Source organism: Parus major, chromosome 3 (assembly GCF_001522545.3).
Source record: "Parus major isolate Abel chromosome 3, Parus_major1.1, whole genome shotgun sequence".
Classification (NCBI taxonomy): Eukaryota; Metazoa; Chordata; class Aves; order Passeriformes; family Paridae; genus Parus; species Parus major.
Window position 1 is genome coordinate 86,693,887 of NC_031770.1, and position 20,006 is coordinate 86,713,892.

Consider the following 20,006-nt stretch of genomic DNA (forward strand, 5'->3'; position numbering starts at 1 on the left):
AAACAGAATAAAAACTTATTCTGTGTTTTCTTAGTGTAAATAAGAGAGATTCTGAAGCTACCTGCTGTGGTACAGTAATCAACCTTCTGTTGTAATAGCTGTAAGTCTTCTGGTGTATTTCTGTAAGACTAGAGTATGTCTCTGTTTTTCCTTAATCCTTTTTCTCTAGTTCTAATCTATCTTTTAGTGGAAGTGACAAAAATATTCCTACAGTATTGGAAGACGTACCTAGCCATTGTGGCCCTTTGCCTGGGTTTAAGGGATTTTTTTTTAAAGAAAAATACTACAGAGAAATAGTTCTACATCTTCACACTCAGTTGTATGGCTTAAGATCTAATTTGTCCAAAGCAGTAGAAATGGTCATTGAAGTCAAGTAGCTAAAAGAGACATGGTGGACTCATTAGCCCTCACTGGCAGAAAGAAATTCTAGGTGGGGGAGAATGAACACAAAAAGAGTTACAGAAAGGTCAGATCTGCTCCTTTTAAGAAAAGCTTTCTAGATCAGAACTTCTGCTCTTTTGTGCTGTATTCAAGAATAGATGAAGAACCCTTAAAAAGCAATAGTCTGAACAGACCAAGTGACCTCAGCCACTCCTTATACGGCTTCCCTTCAAGACCCTTCACCACCTTTGTTGCCCTCCATTGGACATTCTTCAATATCTGTCTTATAGTGTGGCACCCAGACCTGCCCCCAGCACTGGAGGTGAGGCTGCCCCAGTGCAGAGCAGAGTGGGACAATCCCCTCCTTGCCCATTGCCATCTGGCCCATGCTGGGCCTGATGCCCCCAGGACAGGGTTGGCCCTGCTGGCTGCCAGGGCACTGCTGGCTCCTGTTCAACTTTCTGTCAACCAGAACCCCAAGACTCTTTCTCCTGTGCTGCTTTCCATCATCTCATTCCCCAGTCCGTACATTCATCCAGGGTTGCTCTGACCCAGGTGCAGAATCCTCCACTGTGCCTGGCTGAATATGGTTGTTGATTGCCCAGTACTCTATTTTGTCTCTCTGCAGGGTCTCTCTGCCTTTGAAGGAGTCAACAGTTCCTCCCAATTCAGTATTATTGGCAAACTTATTATTCCTTTAAGTCTGGTGTCCAAGTAATTTATGAAGATGTTGAAGAGCGCAGGGCTGAGGATGGAGCCCTGTGGAGCCCCACCAGTGACAGGTCACCAGTCTGATGACACTCCATTCACTATAACCCTTTGCATTCAACCCGTGAGCCAGTTACTCACCCATCACATGATGGGTTTATCCAGCTGTGTGCTGGCTATTTGTCCAGAAGGATTCTGTGAGAGACAGCACCAAAAGATTTACTGAAATCCAGAAATATTAAAAATATTGGTTTCCCTTGATCAACAGTGGATTACCTTGTCCTAAAAGGAAATTATAATCTTTATATAAGTGTTTTATAAGCAGGACTTTCCCCTCATGAAGCCGTGACTGATACTGCATTGTTCTTCAGATGTCTTTCTATAACTCCCTGAATAATCTTCTACCTGATTTTATCAGTCACAGAAGAAATTAAAGTGCTAAAATAAAAATACATACTGTAAAATCTGTTTGTTTGGCTACAATTTCAGCTGTGGTATTTAGAAAAGATTCAGAGCAATTTCAGATCTGTAGGCTTGTGGTTAAGCCAAGTTATGAAAAGGTAGGAAACAAAAAAAAAAAAAAAGCAGAAGTGAAGTATAGAACTGTCAGGTCTAACTTGAATTCTTGAAAAAAATACTAGAGAAAATGGGAATCTGAACTATTTATAAGCATTTGAAGCCAACGAAAATATGACAGTCCCTGCTTGGGTAAAATGAATTTCTCAAGAGCAAAATGGGTGAAACCATTGTAATTTCTGATTTGAGGTGGTAATAAACTTTTTGGATAAGGAAGAAGATCCTATATATTTTGAGTGCATCATCATTATTATAAGGAAACCAAGGGAGCACTGTCTCAGTGAAACTACCACTGAACAACATGTAACTCACTGGAAAAAAAAATTACTAAAAGATGATAGTGATTCAGTATGGAAAAGAGCATCACTGGAAATATTTTGGGTCTGCTAATGTTCTTCATTAATGCTCCTTATTAATGACCTGGATTATTGAATCAGGAATATTGTGTCTAAATGTGCAGATGACACCAGCCTGGGAGAGAGACAGGCAAAAACTCTAGCAGTGTTCTGGAAAACAAAGACGGTTCAGCCGAGCGAAGATGAATCCTCTTTGCCAGTCATAAAGAAATTCATAGAAAATTGGAGGCAACCAGGCAGTAATTTGCTAAAACACATCCAGAGATTTCAGGTTGAATGGGATTGAACCATGTACTGGTGTTGTTGAAAAAGAAATCTCCACCCTCAGATATTTGTCCAAGAGTTCTGCTTGTGCAAGAAGTGATGTAGCTCCCTGCCACACACCAGACTGCACCAGCAGGCTCCTGTCAATCTGGCTTTGATTTCCAGGCTTCCTCTCAAGCCTCCCTTGTCACTGCAGGGTGTCTGCTCATCCCTGTGCTGTGCCAGACCTGGCTATCAGCAATGGGCCTCCTCAGCTCCTCTCATTTAGGTGCTGTGGGACTGCATTGCTTGTCAGTGAGTTGTGCCCTGCCTGCTTTGTTGCCGTATGACCTGTATGAAAAATAAAATTTGGTTAAATTAATTAAAGCTATCTGAACAAAGTAATTTAAAATATGATATTAAGACATATACTCTGCGTACAGAGTCAGCACAGGATATGACTAGAATACATGTGGGTAACCACTACATGTCTCACATAGTCTATTAATATTTATTTCTCCAAAGGGTTTGTGCCTCTAAATGCAGCTCTAGGTATTCAGATTTCGATCCTGACATTATGTTATTATCCATAATTTTAGATTTCATTGATGAATGAAGATTATTATCAGAAAAGCAGTGGTTTTCAATAAGTAGTGACCAAACTATTAGAAAACAGCTTGTCTCTCACCTCCAAGGAACTCAATTTAATCTGATATTTTTAAATTTTTAAATATGTCAGATGACTCATATTTGGGTACACAGTGATTCTGTTATGGACTACATTCATGAAATGGAAATAACAATGCCCTTTAACTCTCTTGTGTTGGAGCATAACTGAAGCATGTGTAGCTAAAAATTAATCTCCAGGGTTGAGCAGACCCTGCAAATATATCAGTGAAGGGAAATTAATGTGCCTGTGCCAAGAATATCTGCTCTAACACAGAGGTGACTAGGACAAATTGGCCAACAGTAATTGCTTAATAAAAGCCTAGAAGAGGGCCAGGAAGGGGTGTGGATTCAAGCTTATACAGGGTATGATTCTGGCTCTGTAAGCTCTGCCTGTGACATCTGTCCCCTGGGAACTGCCTGCATCAGAACTGGTCTTAGGGTAAATCCATTGGTAGCCTGCATGAATCACCTTTGTTGCCTGTGTCAGGGACAATGGCTTGCCACCACTGTCATATTAGTTTTTACAGTAAATAACCTAATATGGCTGAGGCAGTACTTCTGGGATATGAAGAGAGTTTTAAAATATACATGTATTTGTTGATACCAAGTTGAGTTAGTGGTAAGCAGAAGGTGGACTGACTGCTCTTTTAAGGCGCTCTCCAGACTGAATTAAGCTTAAATGCACAGAAGTTTTTGCTGAAAAAATACTTTTTCAGTCTTACAATCAGAAAATCATGCCACAAAATTCAAACCAATTACAATTACAAAATTGTAATAATTACTTTTCAGCTTCCAGTAGAGCTTTTTGAGGAATATCCAATGAAACATTATTTATCAGGAAATGCTGACATGATGGGATAAAACTAGACTTTTGGCCTAGAAGCTTCATTTTTTTCACTTATTACTTAGTTGAAAAAACTTTGCAAAATATCTAAAACTCTTGGACTACTTCAAAGTTTATAACATAAAATTGAATGGCAAATATTGAAATTCTTTCACCTTAGAATATTTATTTATTTATTGCAGGACTGACATATGTAGGAAAATATTTATGTACAAACACCCTAAGTACTCATGAAAGTAGTATTATTTGTTAAACTTTTTTTCAGACTATGTGTACATAAACACAAATTTTGACTGTTCCCTGATCTCTACTGAAAAATAAAGCAGCTGACTTTTTCAGAAGAACAGAACAATCTGAATTTTTCAGATTGCTGCTGTTAGATCAGGAGGTCTGCTTGTGAAAATGAGCAGTCTTCAGAGAACACGACTTTCTTAAACTTGCATTGCCATGACTTCTCAGTCTCTTACCTTTTGGTACATGAAGTTTTAAAACTTTTAGTGGGCAACTCTGTTATTCTAAACTAATTGCTGAAACTTGAATTGTCTTTACTGAGAATTAATAGGTTTTTTTCCCTAAGTTGTAGACACCATATATGTAAGAAGGATACAACAGAGAAAATTGCATTTTCTGCTGTGTCTCTTGTAGTTGTGATTGGTTACTTCAATACAGGAATCACATGTATTTATTAGAGGAGATGGTCACAGTAAAGCCTTTCTTCTTGTATTGTCTGAGGCAACAGCATTATTTGTTTTCTCTGCCTTTCATGTTGTGATGGGCTGACCCTGGCTGGATGCCAGGAACTTGTCAAAGGCACTTTATCTCTCTCCTTGGCAAATATATGGAGGGCTGAAAATATAAGGTAAGGCTCGTGAGTTCAAGTAAGGACTGGGGGAGATCACTTACCCATTACTGTCACAGCCAAAACAGACCTGACATGGAAAAATTGACTGAATTTACTACTAATCCAGCCCAGAGCAGGAAAACGAGAAGTAAAACAAAATCTTAAAAACACTTTCTCCCCACCCTTCCCTCCTTCCTGTGCTCTACCCTGGTGCTGCAGGAAGACAGGAATGGGGGTTATGAACAGTTCACCCCAGGCTGTTTGTGAGGCTCCTCAGGGAGAGGAGTCCTTGCCCTGCTTCAGAGTGGGGATCCCTCCCATTGGAGACAGTACCCTGTGAACTCCAGCGTGAGTCCTCTCTACAGGCTGCAGTTCCTCATGGACTGCTCAGACTTGGGTCCCTTTCCATGGAATGCAGTCTTTCAGGGACAACCTGCTCCACTGTGATTTCCCCCACAAGCTCACAAGTCCTACCAGGAAACCTGCTCCAGAGTGGGCTCCTCTGTCCACAGGTCTGCAAATCCCAGCCTGCCCTAGCGTTTCCTGTGAGTTCACAGCCTCCTATCTACCTCCTGTCCACCCTGGCCAGTGTGGAGGAGTTCCATGGGCTGCAGGGGCACAGCTGCCTCACCATGGGCTGCACCAGTGGCTGCAGGGGAATCTCAGCACCTGGAGCACCTCCTGTCCCTCCTTCTGCACTGACCTTGGTGCCTGTAGAGCTGTTCTTCTCGTTCTTACTCTGCTTTTCCCTGGCCACAATTACATCCATGCAATCACTTTCTTCCTCCTTAAATTTTATCACAGAAGGATTAGTGCCGTTTGCTGGTGGCCTTGTCCTTGGCCAGCAGGGGTCTGTCCTGAAGGCAGCTGGCCAAGGACTCTGTAAGACACGAGTCTTCTCAGAGAAGCCGCCCCTGTAAACCAAAACCTAGCCAAGCAAACCCAATACACATGCCAAGGTGATGATTTTTCCTGTTTATTACCCTTTCTCTGTTTTGTTCAACACTGCTATTATTAATTGCCTAGTTTTTGCAATTTTTACATTTGTATAATTTTTTCAATGAGTACAATTTTTATATTTGAAATGCCAGAGGACCCAAGGAAAAGCATAATTTCATTATGATAGGTGTTGAATGACAAAAACAATTGCAACCACTCTATTCTAAAAATTAAATTATTTAAATGGTTTTATATATAATTATTATCGCACTCAGTACAAATAACGAGAAATTGAAAACCCATAATTTAAGAATCCTAATGACATTTGAAAATATTGTCCAGATTTTACGTGAATTTATTAAATTCTGGCATTTCTTTCTTTCAGTCTTTTTAAGCTTTTCTTAGATGTAATTTTAACAGAAACCATAGAACTTTTTCCCCAGAACTAGTATTTGTTCAATAAGAGTGAATGAATGCACATCAAATCCTGCTGGCTCTGACAATAACCCTTAATGTGAGGTTTCAGTTAATAGTTTCAGATGTACCTGCCATCCAGAATATAGGGAGCCATGTAGTGAAATTGCCATAAATCACTGTGTGGTTGGACTATGTCAGAATTGATCAGAATTCAGTGATCTCCCTGGAGAGTTTAAGTGTCACAATCTGACTAGTAAAAATCACTTTTGTCATGAGGCATTTGGGCTTGTCAAAAAGAAATGTCCCAAGAATGTAAATGTGGCATTTTAAAAAAAAATTAAATATTCTGTTGCTAAATTTTCATTATTTAAATTTTTGAAGTATCTTTTGGATATCTATAACAGAAAAATTAATCAAAATGTGCTCATTTCTTTTTGTAGGAAATAATATAATCTTAAGTACTGCAACTGAATCTGTTTTGATGAGAAACCTTATACATAACCATATGTTTAAAATTAAAATTGAGCCCTGAAACCACTATCCTTTGTTCTTCAACTTAGTATAGTGACTTTTTTAAGTAAATCAGATTGCTCAAAGCCCAATAATCCATGCCATAATGCTACAATAATTAATTCAAAACACAGAAATAAAAGGATACATAGTTTAAGACCTTTAGTGCAAATCTGTAAAATTATTATGAATAATAACTTTAATTTCATCAAGGAAAATACCTATTGGCTTTTCTATATTCATAACCTCTACTTAGACGAAAGTCACACATGCAACACCTATAAATATATCTGTGCATAGATGTTACCATCATTGATTAAAGTTTTAATTTTATTTTTTATCATTTTTTTTTATATTAGGTTTATGTAGTACTTCATTATGCAGATGTTAAGAGCTATTTTCAAAGGCAAAAATGAGAGACTTAAATTTTTAATGGCCTTCAACAAGGAAGAAGACTTCAGCTGTGCAAGAATGTTGCACAGCTGGTGTTTAGGATGAAATTGAAACATAGCTTAAAGTCACCTTTCTGCATCTACTGATTTAGAAACGAAAACAACTGCATGTGTAGGGCAGTTTTAATATGCATTGCCTTGTATTTATGCCTCAAAGGTTTGTTCAACAAGCCAGAATTTGTAAAGTGCAGCATGTACCAGCAATTTACCCTGATGGTCAGAGGCTGCTGTCTTCCCTCATGTAACAAGATGTTCAAAAGTTAAAAAATCTTCCAGATCAGGAGGTCTTCAGTCATGCCTTAAGAACACGGTTTACATCTCCTTTAGCTTAAAGACTATGTCCAAGTAGTACTGAACTTTTGAAATGTTGTCATGATTTTTTACATTTCATTGCACTTAATAAACACTATTAAGACTAGGTTATGTTTATTCTTTAAAGTTATCATGGCATACTGTAGAAATACAGATTTATTTGAACGTCTTTTACCAAAGAATCTTCCTTTTTGTCAAGGATTTAACTAACACAATGTCAGATATGGGGTTACTCAGCAGCACACTGGAATCTGTCATGACAGTACCTATGCTACTGAGGCATGGCATTACTTTATAAATATATTTTTAAATTAAATGTGAAGTTCAGATCTTCAGCCAGATTTGCTATCTAAGTTTGTAAGACACTGGAATTCATTATATTTAACTCACTGAACCAAATCTCTGATTTAAGTCTTTAGTGGCTTTTCATACTGCTCTTGTTAAATTATAATAAATTGTTCCAGTCTATTTTGATCTTTGCTGGACTAAGAATACTTACAAAAATTTTAAGTGTTCAGCTAATAGGAGACGAGAAAACTGTACTTCTTATGCTTTAGCTTACTAACTTTTTATGACCAAACCAAAAAGTCTAAAATTTGAAACTTTGCTTTTATATTCAGCATTTGGATACTAGCTCCACACACATGGATTGATTTTTCAAAGCTTTTTATCACTTTGTTAAGTACATTTATTTGGTTTGAAAAAAAATCAAAGAATATTTACTTGCAAATATTTATTGTGTATGTTCAAAAATAAAAGTGAAATGAAAAGTATTATTTCCTTGATGCCTATTGTATTTTGAATGGTTTTTTTATTATCATTTGATGTACAGCTTTATCATTGGCTTTAGGATTATGACTTTGTTCCATTTAGAGTTGTTTTGTATATGGAACTTTTGAGGAAACTGGAATATTATACCCTATCCTAAATAAAATTTTAACACGTAAGAAAAGTGCACATTAAATTGGTCTACCACATGTCTGTTTTCTCAGACTAAATGTAATAAATTTCCTAAGTTGTCTGTTACTCTATTTTTCAACAGGTTTTACTGGGGAATTATGTGAAGCAGATGTTGATGCCTGTCTATCACAACCATGTGGAGCCTCCAGCATCTGTAAAGACATTGTGGGTGGCTATCTTTGTTTCTGTGCACCTGGCTTTATAGGTGAGTTCATACAAATGTTGTTTAACACGTTTCAATCAGCCCTAAACCAGAGAAAAAAAGTTTGTTCAAAAGTAGAGAGAAATTAGCAACATGCCTCTGGTTCAGGCAAAAACAACTTTTGTTTCCTAACACACAAAAGTACTTGGCTGAGTAAGAGTATTCAGCTGTAAAAAATACTGACTACAAGGGACTATTTCCACTCCAATTACTCTTTATGCTATTTTAGACATGGTGTCTGTCTTACACTGATGTGATTTTAACTCCCAGCCATATGCAAGTTGGCCTTAATTTATCTCCTTTGTGCTCTCTGTAATAATGAGGCTGCAGTAACAAGGGTATCATCTGCCAAACATACATCCAAGATCCTGGGCAGGTTTAACTACTCACATTTGCATCTACCCTGCAGGCCACTGTCATTAGACTGACTAGATTAAAATTAGTTTGGCTATGGCAGCATACTGATGTGGTGTTTTCAGATGACAGTGTAAAAATCAAAAAATATTTCTAGATACATATACAGGTATTTTTGATCAATTGTATGGTGAAATAATAAAGGGCAGTAGGAATTCCGTGGGTGTCAGACCAGCTGTGCTACCCAGATCCATCCTAACTCCAGGGACTTTGATAGGGCTCCCAAAGCAGGAATAAGATGACACTAAAATGTCCCTCAGTAGTAAAGGAGGACACAGACAACCAGAGGAACTGACATCCTGAGAAGACTGCATACCTCTTAACTTGATGTTCTACATCCTTACATAGGCATTGATTTAGATTAAATAATCTGTAATTTAAGAGCTGTAGTATTTGTTTCTTTAATGCAGTGAGATGACTTCTCCTGTTTCTATGGTTGCTTTATGTTATTATTATTATAAAAAAAAATAAAGTATAATTGTATGATGCTACTTGTGATAATAATTTGTGAGATCTTTTTTATTGAAAAGTTTGTCTGAATTCTTATATCTACATAACAGTGGATGGGTATTTTTATATTTTTTCTGTGGTCAATTAAAACCCTCAAAATCTCTCAGAAGCAATCAGGAGCTTTATTTTCACAACCAGAAACTGGCATCAATATTTTTTCCTCTGCATATTTACAAATACATGCCAATATCTAATTTTCTGATTTTTAATTTTTACATAATATGAAAATATTTGTCCATAATTAAAACATTTACCAATATTTCCCAAAGACATCTTTAAAACAAACCCATAAATTTATAAATTAAAGAAAAAATAACATGATAGAAAAATGTTGGTTTGATTTTTTTTCTCAGAAACCATATTTAGACTTGTGATGTTTTAGGAAAACTCAAGGCTTTCTTGCCCTTAAAATATGAAAATATGCACGTTTTTGAGTACATCTGTAAAGGACTCTATAAAATCTCTGTTGAACATTATATTCTATTTTTTTCCTTTAATCAAAAATAAATTAATTCCCCAAAGACAGTTTATGGTTCGTTGGTAAAAGCTCCCTGTACCTTAGCTCAGTTATTTCATTTTGCTGTTGCTGCCTGCACTGATGATTCACCACTGGTGTGTTCCTAATGAAATGAATCCTTCCCTTGTTTCCAGGTCATAACTGCGAGATTGAAGTGGATGAGTGTCTTAGTGACCCTTGTCACAACGGAGCTACTTGTGTTGATCACCTGAATGCCTTCAGTTGCATCTGTCAGGATGGATTTGAAGGTATAAAAACATCCACAGAACTTTGTAAACCTACTCAGAGTTTTACATCTATTTTTTTTAACATATCAAATTATATGCATGTATTCATATATGGGTGTCATCTGAAGTCATAAACATATCAGGTAGAAGTGTATCTTGACTAAATTACCTATTGTGTTTTCATGATAGCTTGGAACTAGGTGTTTTCTGCTGTCTTGGCTGCTGAAAAGGGATCTGGGATTAAGTGAAATTCTGCAAATAGGAGATACTCTTTTCTACAAGCTTTTAAAATTTCTCAAAGCTTTAATATCCTCAAATCGAGAAAAAAAAATCCAACTGTGCACTAAAAGTTTTGGTTTTGGTATATTTGTACAATTTATATGAAAAATTTAATTGCCTTAATAAGTGGATACATTAATAGCTGCAGCTATGCTTTCAGATTAGATCAGGAACTTAAAGTGTATCCATTTTCTTTTTAAAGCACCATTTTTTAACCATCATGGATATTTAATCATTAAAATACAAACCAATCCATAATTCAAATGTCCCAGTGCAAAATAGTTCATTTCTACCACTCATATATTCAGAAAAATTATCGCTTGCATTTTTATTTCTTTAAATGCTTTCAACTTCCCAAATCATGCAATTGTTGCAATTTTTCATTTATTCTTCAAATGATAAAGAATTTGGTTCATTAAAAAATACTGGAAATAAAGTATTTTTATACTTTGAGTAGTTATGTGGGGTTTTTATAGTGTAGATTGGAATAAATTTTCTTCTTGTCTATAACAGGTTTCTTAAAGGAGTACATCTTCTGCCTTATCATGAACATAAAAAATATTTCCTCTCACCACAGCAATATGGTCTATTATCCTTAATCTAATTTGGTTTCTGTTCTTCTGTATTTATATAATAAGGAAATTGTCTGCTTTAAGACTTAGTAAACTATTGGATACCATACTTTTAATATTTTTTTAAAATTACTGAACACCTTGAACATTCAGAAGATGAACATCTGTCGTAAACACCGAGATGTGAATATAAAAAGAGTGTCAAATAGATTCTGATGTGTGAGTTATATTCAGTTAAAATAAATGTTGGATTTTACCTAAAGGTGCCATGGAATATCTTCTTTCCCCTTTCCTCGATTCTATATTCATAGGTCCAACTTGTGAAGCAAATATAAATGAATGTCAGTCTTCTCCATGTCTTCATAATGCATCATGTGCAGACCTTATTGGTGGCTATAAATGCATTTGTCTACCTGGTTTTACTGGTGAGTTGTTTTCATCATAAACCTTGTTTTCCACAGCCAGGTAGTCCACAAAGCATCCATTAAGACATTACTGACTAATTTACTTGTGTTTTATTGTCATTTCTCTGTACCTGCCCTGGTCTAATATTTAATTTCCAGTCCAACAAACTGGAACACACTGACTGCATCTGTAATCTGCATAGTACAACATAAATTAGTCTGCATTTAAAAATACCTTCAAAGCTTGAACACATAAGGAAGACTAGCTGCCATTTAGCTACTTAGAAATAAGTTGGTATGTATTTGTGGTTATAAGAAAAAAAAGGGATGTTGATATTAGTAGTGGGGCTGTTTATTTGGCTGATGTATGTTAGTTTATCTTCACAAGTTGCTTGAGATTTTTGTGGTGCAAATGAATTAGAAATTGGCACCTGAATTTCTAATAAGCATTCGTCTTCAACTTTCATCTTTTCAAAGGTGCGAAATGTGAAACAGATATAGACGAGTGTGCTTCATTTCCCTGCAAGAATGGAGCCACCTGCATTGACCAACCTGGTAATTATTTCTGCCAATGTGTGGCTCCGTTTAAAGGTAATGAACACCAAGGGAGAGGGGAAAGCAAACATAATTAACTTTAGAAGGCATTTCTGTCACTTGTCTAAATGCATTTCAGTCTTCCCACAGCATTAATAGTCCTTCACTTCCTCAAACAAAGCTTTCAAAGTGACCAGCCTTCAGCTGCAAGTAAGATGAAAGGAACATTGTTTATACATATGCTAGGTGTGTTTCCTTATTAAATGAAATTGATACCTTAAAATCAGTTTGTTAACAAAGTAAAATTGCTTTCATAGGTTATAGGAGGTATGTACCCATTAAGCTGCCATCACAAAGATTGGTTGATTTTCTGCACAGTTTTCTCTCCAATTTTATTGGCATTCTCTACATTATTTCATCATTTTTAGGAAACAATTTATAGCAACCCTGGAATCCAGAAACTGTGTGATTATTTCTCTTGATGCTTTCAAAAGAAAACATTTAAATTGCAGAGGTTATTGTGACCTTTCCCATAGAAATTTTGGGGTTAAATTTTAAACACTTACTGCAAAAATAATTTAAAGTAACAAATTGTGTGGTGTTCTTGAGCAAATCGAGTTCAAGTGATAGTCTCAATTGAAAGCACCTATTGATTTATAAATTAAATATAAACACATTTTTCCTCCAGCAGTTCAATATAATGATACTTACTTAGGATTCCAGAACAATCATTAAAAGGCAATTTTCCTGGTATGTTGAGACAGCAGGACTTTTCCCCTTTAGGGAAGATAGTTGAATACAATTCATTATTCATGAGCTCATGAATAAACACTCATGTTTGTTCTTATTATTTTAATTAATGGTCAAAATTTAGTTTGTCATTTTTGTTAGTTTTGATTTATGTTCTACTGAATAAAATCCAGTAGAATAACAAGTAAATGACTACTGCAGTATGAGAATTGCCTATGTGCAGGAAGATGTAAAATAATTTTCAGTACATGGTTAGGAATATCAGTCTCTTGAGTACGTGTTACAAAAGGAACCAGTTTTCCAGCAGAATTTTGTATTCCTTTAGATATTTAAGTAGTTAAAAATTCAGTAAGTCAACCTTTCTGTAGTCATCCTTTAAGAGATGAGCAGCATCTCATACTCTCAATGGAAAAGGTAAGCCCTGCTTATAAGACATAACTGAGATCCTCAGAACATTATAGGAGGAAGTAGCTAATGGCTTGCTGTGCCACTGAGACACTCACAGTTCTATGAGGCCAGATGGGATCCACCTAAAGGCACTGAGGAAGTGACAGAAGAGCTCACCAAGACACTCCATCGTTTTTCATCAGTTCTGGCCAACTGGGAAGGTCACAGATGACTGGAGGCTGACCAGTGTGATGCCTATTCTCAGGATGGGTTGGAAGCAGGATTCAGGGAACTACAGGCTTGTCAGCCTGGCCTTGGCACCTGGAGAGGTTATGGAACAAATTATCTTGAGTGTGATCACATGACACATAGAGGACAACCAGGGGATCAGGCCCAGACCCAGACATCTGCGTTTAGGATAGACAGGTCCCGCTTTACCAACCTGATCTCCTTTTATGACCAGGTGACCCACCTGGTGGGTGATGAGAAGGCTGCAGACATTGTCTACCTGTACTTCATACAGCTTTGATACTGTCTCCAAAAGCATCCTTCTGGAGAAACTGGTAATCCTTGGCTAAGACAGGTGCACTCTTCATTGGTTTAGGAGCTGTCTGGATGGCCAGACTCAGAGGGTGGTGATGAATGAGGTCACATCCATGTGAGGACTGGTCACTAGTGGGGTTCCCCAGGACACAGATTTGGTCCCAGTCCTGTTTGATATCTTTGTCAATGAACTGTGTGAAGGGCCCAAGGGCACCCTCAATCAGCTTGCAGATGACACCAGGTTGGGTGGGATTGTTGGTCTGTTGGGAGTTAGGAAGGCTGTGCAGAGGGACCAGGACAGGCTGGTTCAGTGGGCCAAGGTCAGTGGTGTGAGGTTCAATAAGACAAGGTGAAGGGTCCTACACTTCAGTCACAGCAACCTTATTCATCCCTATCAGCTGTGGATAGAGTGGCTGGAAAGCCACTCAGCAGAAAAGAACTTGAAGTTGACAGAGTTTGAACGTGAGCCAGCGTGTGCCCAGGTGGCCAGGAAGGCAGTGGCATCCTGGCCTGTGTTAGCAGTAGTGTGGCCAGCAGGAGCAGGGCAGGGATTGTCCCCCAGTCCCTCCCCAGTGTACTGGGCACTGCTGAGGCCACACCTCAGTTCCCGTGTCCAGCTCTGGTCCCCTCACTGCAAGAAAGACATTGAGGGGCTGGAGCATGTGCAGATGAGGGCAACAGAGCAGGTGAAGGTTTTGGAGTGTAAGTCATATCAGGAGTGGCTCAGGGAGCTGGGGCTGCTTAGCGTGTTTAGAGGTGTAGGCTCAGGGGTGACCTTCTCACTCTCTACAACCTCCTGAGATTGTAGCAAGGTGGGGATTGTCCTTTTCTCCCAAGCAGCCAGCAACAGGACAAGAGGGTGTGGCCTCAAGCTGAACCAGGGAAGGGTCAGGTTCAATACCAGGAAGAATTTCTTCACTGAAAGGGAGTGGTTAAGCATTGGAATAGGCTGTCAGGGAAGTACCAGCTTTGCCATCCCTGGAGGTGTTCAAGAAAAGTCTGGACACGGCACTTAGTGCTGGTGGTTTAATTGACAAGGTGGTGATTATTCAGGGGTTGGACTTGATGGCCATGGAGGTCATTTAGGTCCGACATAACTGATTATATTATTCCGTTCTATGATAATATTTTGGTACAGGATATCTGAGGCTGCTTACTTCTTTACACCTCTATTCATCACCTTCCAAGATCAAATTCTTATAGTGGTCTTGCCTAGATTTATATGGGTATAAATAAAAGTAGATTTAGTTTTCCATAAAATGCTACCTCTGTCTCACACCATCTGTTTATTTAGTGTTAAACTGCTGTAAATGTAGCATTCACAGTAAGCCAACTTAATGGTTAGTTAAACTGTGTTTTCAAATTGTTTGGATATATTCAGGACATTTTAATGAACAGCTTTGTACACTAATTACAGATTACAGAATTACTTAGTTAAGAAAGTACATACATGATATTAATGGCAAAAAATTATAAAGGAACACCTGTTTTGGTTCTGAGTATTTTCACAGATTTTCTTGTTTCTGATATTCTCAGTGGAAAACAATAAATGCTGTATTATGAATGCTGTCGTTTACTTGGAAAGCAATCTGAAGATGTATTTCCACAGTATATTGCAATGATTTGATTGTTCCATCACAAAATCTGACTTGAAGGGCATACACTATTACTAGGAACATATATCAGGAACATGAACCAGTTAGTCAGGAGATGTAGAGCAGACCCCTACTATATAGAATATGGAAATAAGGAATTCAGAGCATGATTTGGACATTCAGGTACATTCCTACAAAAGATAGCCTGTCAGATTAAGCTGGAAATTAATTCTATATATAAAAACTTGATTACATACATTTATCTTACTTTTTTTTATTTCCTTGACTATTTTTTTTGTTTATTTTGACAAGGAGGATAAGGAAGATTAGGATCAGAAAGTTTTGTTTTTTCTTTTTTCCTTCCCCTTACTTTCCTCATTTTTTTAAAAAAAGAAAAGCAAATATTTGCTTTCTTCACATTTCAAGTTTTCAGAGCAAGATAGCTGCCATTCATTTTTATGCTTGGCAAACTTTATAATATTCTGAATGGGTACTTTTATATTTTAAAACTTTTTATACTAGTTGTATATAAATATGAAAAATCATCAGGAATTTAATTCAAGTATTACTGTGTTCTCATAGTTTCTTGTATTTTTCTTGGGAGGAGCAGTGTGTTTCTTTATTTGGGTTTTTTAAAGCACTGATTTGTCCACTTAGAAAAAATGTTTTAACTCATTCCATTGGCTTGCACAGAATAATGGAAGACATCAAAGGCTTTTAAAAAAAATGATGCTTGGGAAATGATATATAGATCTAGATTTTTCTTCAAATGTCTCTAGTTCAGGTTGTGAAAAGTAACAAGTCTGATATGTGAAGGAAGTTTCACTTCTGTGAGCACCAACCTTTTTTAGAAAATCCAATTTTCATAAAGTGGATAGACAGCACTGATCATCACTAACATCTTCTGATGCTGCTGATGTAACTCTAACAAAACTAATGCAATCCTCTCTATCAGTGTTCCCCTGAGAGTAGATTTCCTTCCATGTCGTGTAGTCCATGGTCTTCTTTATAAATTCTAGCAATTCATTGGAATTTTTGCCACTGAAATGACTATCTTTGACTTCCCAAATGTTCAGACTAACAGCTGGAGGGTACTAGCAGTCCATCTTTGTGTAATTCAAGAGAAAACTGAATGAAACTATAAGGCTTTCAGATATGAAATAACATCCTTGTCAACATCTAATAATGTTCTAACTACTAAATAAGATAGCTGAAGTATTTTCATTCTATTTCAGCCAAGTTCCTTGTCCTTGTGGAGTTGAAAATTATTTTCCAAAATTATTTTTACCTGTAGTCCCTTATGATATGGTACTAAATAATGAACTTCAAAGTCCCTGTACTTTTATATCATCATTCTTTTGACCTTGATTTGGAGAAGCTCAAGATTTGATTAACAGAAGTAAACCTAGACTATGTTATGTTATTAATCTGGTTAGAAAAAGAGATTCCTGTGTAAACCCACAGAAATCCTAGAAGTTATTGAACCCCACTGAGCCTGTGCTGTGACAAAGGTTAAAAAGAAAAAAAATATAGCATCTAGGTCTCTATAATATGCCTTTGCCATTTATAATAGTTATCTATGCCAGAAGTACTGCATGTGTTTGTGAACACATACATTAATTATGTTTTAATTAATCAAACATGACAATCCACTTATAGAAATCCATTTCTCTGTTTCTGTTGGTTTTCAGCAGCGTTCTGACACTAAACTGTATAGTAGAAGTCATTATCATACCTCAGGCTTTAAAGCTCAAATGGCCATGCTGCCACTTACATATACTGCAGCGTGATGTTCTTTACATAAAGGACTTAACCTTAATGCGTCTGCTACAGTTGCTTCTGTTTGGTTGTAATATATTTGTATCTGCAAATATGCATTTTAGAAACATCTCCACTTCCCCCTGTTTTCTATCATAACTGAGGTGTAACAGTGATAGACATGTATATTGGACATTTTGTTTGACATCATTATTTGACATTATTTGACATCAGTGGACATTCTAAAGGTCCTCAGAAACAGAGAAGAGAGAAGCTGTTTCATTCCCTGCTGACAAAGCAACAGGAACTAGGAGAAGGAAGGAAGATAAACTCAATTTGTATGCAAGATAAATAAAATATTTTAATATTTTTAATGTTATTAAGAATTTGATTCCATTAGAGTGTCCTAGGTGGGAAGTTATTATAGTAGCTTTTCTATTATGATGATTCTAAAAGTGAAGCCTTTCTATAACAGAATCACAGTTATTACAGAATTGATATTAAGTCCTTAGGCAGAGAGCAGCAGTGAGAAATGTGGTGAGGCTGTATCTCATTTAGGGATCCTAACAACTGCATGGAAGTTAGAATGAAAGCTCCCATGGCTCCATCAGAAAATACTGAGTTGTTAAAAATTCAAACATATTCAAAAGCACTGCAATTAGTAAAGGCTGTATCTTTATCTATATTGATATCCATGCTGTTTTTATTGGTGGTTTTATGTTTTGTAAGAACATTGTGGTATATTCGAATATTCTTTTAACAGTCGAGTTCATAGTAATTTATGGAACCTTACTGTTCAGAGCTTTGAAATGCCAATATATTTTAAGCCACTTCAATGAAGTTACTCACAACTACTAGACAGCAGTCCTTGATGTAGCAGAGCAAGTTTATCCCTGTATCAGGCAAGCTGTTTTTCAGCATTCTTAACATGAAAAAGGTGAATGATCGCATTACAGTTTCTGGACCACCTAATTTTTACGGAAGATAAAGTACGATTTAAAAGGCTGCTTTTTTCTTCTTTGGTATTATTCATAACTAAGAGCAGATCTTGCCCTCCCACACCAGAACTGAAAATTTTCCCCAATTTCTACACGTGTATTTAAGGCAAAGGTGAAACTAACTAACAACATTTCTGTGACAGGTGGACTGAGCCAGTAATCTGTTGTTCCCAAAGAAAGCTCAGGAAGGAAGGAAGCATTAAAATTCAAGTTTCAGTTAGACACTGTATATTGGATATGTGATAATCCTATGAGAGTTGGCACAATTATTTTTCCTGAAAACAAAACAAAATTTAAAAAAAAAACCACAAAAAAAACTCCCCAAAACCAAAAAGAACCCACCAGTTGTTTAGTAACTTGTTTTTAATAAATGGAGCAAAGATTTTTATCATTTGATCCAAATTATTTACATGACTCATTTAAAAAAATGCACTGTATGTATTTTGTCTTGATGTTGCTAATAGGTATGACCTTTTAAATCAAATATATGCAATTGCAGAGGAAAATTGAAATTCAGTTCTGAGGAAATGTCTACTTATTTCTTGCAGCCTTAATGACACATCTCCAAATGTGTTCCAATTAAGATCAAAGCCAAAATGGTAATTGACCATCAAACATGTTGCAAAAGAAAGTCAACTAGTAACAAAGGCAACTCAGCAGAAAATAAAATGCTTAAGTCTATCAAAAAACAAGAGTAATAATGGAGTTTTCATCACAGGACACTCTATAATGGGAACAGCTAATTACAAAAAAGAAAATAAGTAAGAAATGTAAGTGCTCATGAAGGCAAAAAACTAGAGTAGAGATAATGGAGCAATTAGTTTTCCACTGCTCATAGGCCAAACCTCATTCTTTCCTGTGCCAAGCCCCATCCATGCAAACAGGCAGGTTTGCAAGACCTCTGTCTCTCTCTAGCATATCTCTGTGTTAGACCATAAACCACTATACTCTGTTCAACGTCAGGTTTTATCTTGCTTTGCCTCTCCCTTGACATTGAAAAGCCAAATAAAATTTTAGTTATTTATTTATTTATGGGAAAAAAGTAATTGATGCATAGATCTGTGAAGGCCCCTCTGCATCATATAGGAGCTTTTTGAGGGACAGAAGCAGAGTGGCCAGGATTGGGTTATATTACCTAGAAAACATGCGCTGCCTCTGAACCATTAAGGATATGTAATGCCTAAAGGCAAATCATTGTGAGCTGGGACTTGCTGTTGGCTCATATATGAAGTCACTGCAGGACTTTGGAATGTTTTTTTCTGATATTTCTATTGGGTTTTTTGTTCCTAAAAGCTGCCATCTAGATGAATAAACTCAGCTGCCTCTGTCTCCAAAATGAAATAATTCAGAGAGAAAGGCTTTTTTCTGGGCATTTCTAGCATCTGCTTAGGTGATTTTGGGTATGTTAGATATCCACAAGGGTCTGGCAGATATGCCAAGGTCTGTAGGAGAGCTGTGGCCTTTCAGAACAGCACTGAGAACACAAAGGCATCTCTAAAAGCCGTGTTTGCTTAACTTTGTCCATACAAATTCAGTGGGGTAAGTGCTGCAGTTTCAACTCTGCTTTTAGTTTGCACCTTGGGACACATCTTGTTCCACAAGAAAAATTCTCTAAGCCTTTACAGCCATGAGTAATCTGGGAATACTCCGTGTGTAAATCCAGTCACCTACAGCTGATAAGCGGTTTGAACTTCATCAGTCATTCTGTGAGAATGGTGTACAAGATCCTCTCTTCAGGAAGCAGATTTAATTTATAGAGATGATACTAGTTCTATTCATTGCAAATAGAAATCTGGCCCTTAATTTTCCAGGACGTATGTACAAAATACCATTTTTAAAGACTTAAAATATAGTTACCTTCTCCAGGGATGCACTACAAATTATGAAGGTATTGCTGCTACTCAAAGCAAAATTTACCAAATTTCAGAGGGGCTTTTTTTGGCTACCAATGAAAATTTTTTTAGCTTTATTTTCATGCATTTTCATACATTTTCATACATTTTTATACATAGTGAGCCTATTTATGGCATAGGGTCATCTGCCAATACAAAAAAATAGAAGTAATAAAATTATAATAATGCTATCAAATGGTATAAATAAAATTTTAA

General features: G+C 36.8%; 1 protein-coding gene across 1 annotated transcript in view; it reads left to right on the plus strand.

Annotated features, from left to right (window-relative positions):
* Positions 1-20,006, plus strand: part of EYS (eyes shut homolog) — a 706,806-nt gene that overhangs the window by 198,761 nt on the left and 488,039 nt on the right. Inside the window, exons 14-17 of the mRNA XM_015621104.2 lie at positions 8,291-8,413; positions 9,986-10,099; positions 11,241-11,354; positions 11,811-11,924. Of these exons, the coding sequence (XP_015476590.1) occupies positions 8,291-8,413; positions 9,986-10,099; positions 11,241-11,354; positions 11,811-11,924 (465 nt within the window). The remainder of the gene's footprint in view (positions 1-8,290; positions 8,414-9,985; positions 10,100-11,240; positions 11,355-11,810; positions 11,925-20,006) is intronic.